This window comes from Drosophila pseudoobscura, chromosome 2 (genome assembly GCF_009870125.1).
Source record: "Drosophila pseudoobscura strain MV-25-SWS-2005 chromosome 2, UCI_Dpse_MV25, whole genome shotgun sequence".
Taxonomy (NCBI): domain Eukaryota; kingdom Metazoa; phylum Arthropoda; class Insecta; order Diptera; family Drosophilidae; genus Drosophila; species Drosophila pseudoobscura.
The window spans coordinates 9440449-9446674 of NC_046679.1; the positions used below are offsets into that span (position 1 = coordinate 9440449).

At 46.4% G+C, this 6226-nt stretch overlaps 1 protein-coding gene across 1 annotated transcript; it reads right to left on the reverse strand.

Moving 5' to 3' along the window:
- Nucleotides 1-247: 247 nt before the first annotated feature.
- Nucleotides 248-2191, reverse strand: LOC6897094 (uncharacterized). Its single transcript, XM_002137242.3, has one exon. It carries the CDS (start codon nt 2099-2101, stop codon nt 299-301), a length of 1803 nt encoding a protein of 600 aa, XP_002137278.3. The 5' UTR covers nt 2102-2191; the 3' UTR covers nt 248-298.
- Between the last annotated feature and the right edge of the window lie 4035 nt (nt 2192-6226).

Sequence of the window (6226 nt, forward strand, 5' to 3'; positions counted from 1 at the left end):
TGTATAAGCATATACTGCATGACTGGAAGTTTTAAAGACACACCTGCTTTATTTTCTCTGACTGCCATATGAACATCTTTAAACCCTGAACTCAAATACCGGCTGTAAAAATGTTGCGAAATTTCTTTCTTTGGATCTATAGATTTCACTGAGCAAAAAGGTGACTGCCGGTATGTTTTAGTACAGCGATCAGCAAGGCTCTACCTTATGTACATATCTATAACCTATCTGTTTTTAAGTGTACCGGCCAAGCCATATGGAACGCTCAATTTCATTTTAATCTTAAAACTTCACAAAATCAGCCTGCTCGAAAATACTTAAACTTGTTGATCATGTCTTTGGTGACGATAATTGGGCGTTCATTGTGTTCTGAGTAGCAGAAGGACATTCCGCACTCTGGGCACACTTCGTGATGCGCCTTCTCTGATTGTGGAACGAGGCCAGACGTCGGGTCGTCGTCTTGGACCATTTTCTTTGTGCGCCTCCACCGCCATGGCTTGGTTTGCCTTTCGAGCAGGCGTCTCTGTCGTTCGGCTTCCTTCAGCTGGGCTTCCTGTCGCTGGACTTCAAGGGCGGCTTTCTCGTTGCGGCGCTGCTCGAGCAACAGCTCCATGGGTGACTTCTCCAGCTCAGCAAAATATCGTTCCCAGCCTTCACGCAGCTCTGCCACATTAAGTTCGAGCTGCTCGTGCACGGGCTCGGGAACTGTTGTATCTATTTCGATATGGGAATGATCAGTGAGGCTGGGTGAATGATGAACTCGCTTCTGGCGCTGATGCGACTCTTTCTTAACCCTGTCCTCGCGTAGGTTGTCCTCCTCCAGCACATCATCATCGACCTCGAAATTAAAGGAGACTTTACTGATAAAGGATGTCATGCTGATGGTGATGGCACTTCGGATACAGGCCATTATGTCCAAAGGCTTGTGAAGACTTTCTTTAGACCCTGTCTTTGTCCCTCCTATAAGAGGATCAGTATACCTGAACCTGCTATTGAGATTAAACGGCTTTCTATACCCTGTGCTCGAATTTTGTACGGAACCAATAGAGCTAATGTAAGAGTCTATTGCAGGCGCTACTGATACATTCGAGTTATAGGAACTTGACGCGTTGTATGAGCTTTGTGCATGAGGATCAATAGAAAATCCGACACTTGCACTAGTTTTCTTGGGTTCGGGATCAACTTCGATGGTCCGAATCTTGGGAATCTTTACATACTTTCTAAAACTTTCCGTGTCAGAAATAGATATCTGGGAGATTTGTTTAGTGGTAATGGCAGATCGTTTTTTGCTAGTGTGTTTCTTTGTCCCTTTTGAGAGGGATTTTTTCTGGAAATCTTTCTGAATGCGACCCGGGGTTCGGCTGCTTTCCAGCTTCGCCTTCACCGTGATATCCTGAGGCACTTCACTGTCTGTCTTCACTTCAGCCTTCTTGGGTCTGGCTCTGGGCCTGGGACTAGACTTTTGTTTACGACTTCGCCGGCGATTGGAGCTTTTCTCTTTAGTCTGGCTCCGCCTGGGCTCTTCTTTTAGCGTGGTCAGAGATGTTTCAACGGAGCGGATCTTAGGAGTAGCTTCCTTTAAAACACCTATGGACAGTGGCAAAGAAGAGCGCAGACTTGCTCTATCTACTGGTGACGGCACACGATAGTGTCCAAGACTCGCATCAGTTGATGGCCTCGGCTTGTCACTTTGTCTGGGGGCCTTGCTGAGAACCAGCTCTATGGGCAGCAGGCCAGACATTGCCAAGTCCAAGCGCCTGATGACGTACTTGAAAGACTTCCAGCTTTGAGGCGTCTTGTGGGCCACTTGTTTCAGCATTTTCATCTTTTTTCTCAGTATGTTAGACGTCTGCATAGACAGCATACCCTGCTCTTGGGCCAGCTTTGTTCTTATTTGCTGCACGATCAGATGGATATGATTGCGGGTACGTTTCTTGTTTGTTCGCTGACTCTGGCCTGCCACCATTCGCAGTTGCTTCAGCTGCAAGTGCACCCGCTGATAGGTGTCCTGCAACTCCTTGATCTGGCTGGCCAGCTGCGACATCTGAATCAGAATATCCTTCCTTCTGGTTTGACTGGCGCTCGTACTCTTTGACGGCATTTTAACAGTCGAGGGGGTTTTTAAATGCTATTTGTTTGTTTTTGAATTTATTTTCATTTCCAAAAAGTTAAAATTTGATTAGAAATGTTTTTTCCTACTTAACGTCTTTGATTGGCTTAAAAATATCGACTAGCGTTATGGAGCAATTTTGCAATTATGCAGACATTTTTTCAGCCAAATTAAATCTCTGATTCGATGGTTCAACAATGAAGTTTTATATATGTTATATTTAATATCAGTTTACCATCGCCAAGGAACACAAAATGAGCTTTCAATCTGTAGCAAACCAATTTCTTGTTAACTTAATCTGTTGGCCATAGCTTAAAGCGTCTCTGGCTTTGTTTTTCAATATCTTCTTTGTCAATCTCATCTGGATATCCTCCATTTTCGAATTCCATCTTGGCCCCATCCAGTGCCGCTCCAACAGTTTCTCTCCGTTTCGCTGCTGCTTGGGCAATATATTTCCGACACATGCCGCCGCGTCGCGCCTCTCGGCTCCGTGACTTTTCGCGTCTGTATTCGCTGTATTCGCTATTTCCCGGCGATTTACACGTTCTCTGCTCTCGGAATGGTGGGCCAATTTCTTGCTTTTCCCTTGGCCAAAACGGATACGGCAACATTTTTATTTTGTGATTTGCTGGGAGGGGGCTGGGGGTAATGCTGGATGCCGGGACGGGGATGGGGAAGGGCGACGAGACCCGTGCAACGTGACTATTAGTGTGACATTTAAGAACGCCTTCAGCTGCTCGGCGGCCGGGTAATGTTTTTTGAGCTGGTCGAAGCTGGCTCGAGCACGTAGTTAGTATTCTGCAGCTGCAGTCCGTAATACAAATTAATGATTTTCACTCTCCAGTCAGAGACACTGCTGACTGCTGGGTCGGGCTGGGGTGGGGGGTAGGGAGTCCTGTCAATGCCAAGGCAAACAAACAAGCAAGTTGCCATATTTGTCCTATCATATGACAGCTTAGCAAAAGATGCTGATGCATGTTTGCATTTCTGTGTGCTGTGTGCTACGTCCTGTCCGGTGCTCCCTGTCCCTGTCCTCTCCAGCTACGAGTATGCAAGCAATCCAGAATAAATTGAGTAGCCGGCAAACAATCTGGCAGTATGTACTCTTACATATGCTTGTATGTATATGGTGTGTACATATGAGCATCGGGACATACATGAGCATTGTCAAAATATCAAATATGCTTAGCAGGCTAAGTAATTTTCCATTGTGATTTATCTCTATCTGTGCGCCAGGCTCCGGTTGGGCTTAAACATGATTTTAATTAATGCGTAGGATAAAATCAATTTGCAGTATGACCGAGCTACCAAAATTAATGTCTGCGACTACACTGCAAGAAAGCAAGACATGGGTGATTTTTCCTCGTTTAGCTCATGCCACACTCTCTCCTGGCAGGGGCCACACTGCGTATGTGCGATATGGAGCTGGTCGCGTACAATGGGGGGAACGTGCGGCTCGTTTGTCACGTGCGCAGTCAGTAAATTGCAATAAGCGTAGCAGCACGACGGTGTTTGGTAAGAGGTCGAGAAACAAGAGAAAAGTGAGCAGCGTGTGGTTTATTTTTCACGACAAATCAAATAAAAGTGCGCATACCGAATGGAGCCTGCCACAAGAGATGTCTCATTAATTTCAGGACATTCGGCAAACAACACTTGTTGTTGGTCTAGGGTGCGGAATAATTTCTGAAGAATAATCTTAATCTTGGCAATATTTCCTTTCCCGCTCCCCACAAACTTCCCGGACATCTCTCGTTTGTCATCTTCTTTGACTTGGCATTCATTTCGAATGTTTTTCATTTATTTGTGTGTGTCGTTTTGCTCGTATATATTTAAGTGTTCTATGCTCGCTCGAGGAAATAAAATTGAATTAATTTCCCATCAGAGTGATACAATTTAATTATCAGCCTCTACGTGACATTACGAGATACTTTTGTTGGATGTCAGGAATAGTTAGACTTTAGCAGGGGTCTCTGGGAGCTCGGCGGTTCATTTGTACAACTTTTATAATTGTTATTGGCGACCATAAGCCAAACATTTTAAATCATGCCAATGCATTGGCAAACGAAAGTGCACCATTTTGCTTTTTTTACCTGGGCCATCACTCAGCCATTCGAATGGCAGCAAAAATAACAAAAAATCCAATTATGTCGAAGCACGTATTTTCCATTAAGCAAACAGCAAACAGCAGACATCAGCCAGCAGTCAGATAGCCACAAGCACATTATGGCCAAAGGCAGAAGGTAGTTCCGGCTCGAACCGGTCCTGGGGAAACCATTTTCTTCCTCCCTCTCTCTCTCGCTCGATCTTTTTTATTTGCAACAATTAAACCCATCAATGGCAGCGCCAGCTGATGCGCTTAAACAGGCCCAAAGACCATTAAGCTCAGTTTGAGTGCGAGTGCGAGTACGCCGGGGGCTCAGGTTCAGGCTGGGGCATGCCTCAGACTCTGCACACATGGCAGCGCACACTTGACATTTCAATTTCCGCATGCACCCCGAGCGTGCAACAAAGGGGAGCAGCAAAGAGCAGCACAAAAAACTGTAGCCAATTCCATGCGGGCAACGTCGCAAAGTTGCTTTCAATTACCCAGTCAGGACACGCTGGCTGCCTTTTGTTTTTTGCATGCCCGGCACGCCCCCAAAGCGCCCTAGACCTCTCTATCCACTCCGCTCTCCGCTCTCCACTCTCCACACTCCACTCTACAGCGACAATCGTACAGTTGTACAGTTCTTCAGTCTATTCACATTTTACGCTTTGTTGCTGCCCCGAAACAGTCCTGGCCCGACTGTCTGCTGATGCTGCCTTTCTCCTGCTGCACTTTATTATCCTCACAAAAGTGTAAGATGCAACCCAGAGGGCGTCAGAGGGGCTGCGGACGACTCTGCCACTTCAGGGTTTGAAGTGGACAGGGCAAAACCTGTCAAGTGGCATTAATAACAAAAGCCATCTGAGATAGGGATAAGCAGCCGAGCGCACCTGAAAGTATGCCGCATTTTTTCGCAGGTTTTTTTTCTCCGCTCTGCTCCGCTTCCTTTCGAATTCGATTGCCGGGTCTTTGAATTATGCTAATTTGCTTTTATCGCTTCGCCTGCAAAGTCAATTTAATTGTAATTTTCAACGCGCCACGCATTTTAGTTTTATTTCCGTCAACGCTTTTTTCAATTTTCCCTCCGGCCAGCCAGCCAAACCCTCCGGCCCCACCGACCCCTCCGACCCTTTAAGCGTTGCCGCGTCTTGCATTTTCATGAGAAATAATTTAATTTGCCTTTTCCACTTCGACGTCCACTTTTCAAACTTTGCTTTCGCCACTTCCTTTTGCGACTTTAGTTGTCCGCCCCCGCCGTCCAACTGCCTGTCTGTATATCTGTCTGGCACTCCCCCGCACACTGCCTTGCCGGACCCGTGTATCATTTGGAAATTCAACGCTCGTATTTTTTTCTTTCATTATTGAAAAGGCGAGCTCCAAAAGGAAAAGTTGAGACGAGCGCATAAAGCTGCCATAGAAAGTAGCTGCCAGGCGGGCCCTTTGCCATAATGCGATTGGGGGGCGCGAACTGCCACGCTTTGCCGGTTGCCGCTCTCGTTCCGGTCCTGTTCTGTCCGGTCCAGTCCAGTCCAGTCCAGGCCAGGCATATCCCTCCTCGTCTCTTCTAAATGGAAAAAAGGTTTTGTCACGGCTAAGCACTTTCCACATTCACAAGGGTCGCCACCAACGCCACCGTCAGCTGCTGCCCCTGTCCACCCACTGTCCGGAGCCACAGACCACAAACCGCGGACGCGTAGCTTCCGTTTCGTCTTTTTCTTTTTTCATTTGATTTCAATGGTTTATACACAATTTTCATGGCTGTGAGCGACTCTGGAGGTTGGGCTGTAAAGTTTTATCATTATAATTGCAAGAAACGGGGCACTCTTGGGCGTCACGCAGGGAAAGGCCACTGGACAACATCTGGCCTGAGGCTAATGATCGAACCATCTACAAAATTATGAAGATACCTCTCGACTTTCGGGTGGGCTATGACTGTGCCAAAATGAAAATAAGTTAGACTGGAAGAAGTTTCATTCCATAACGATATTATTTTATCACTTTTATTAGTTTAAATTCCTTTGTGTAATCAT

Coding starts and splice junctions, on each gene's coding strand:
- LOC6897094 (XM_002137242.3), bottom strand. CDS start 2,101: ATGCCGTCAAAGAGTACGAGCGCCAGTCAAACCAGAAGGAAGGATATT.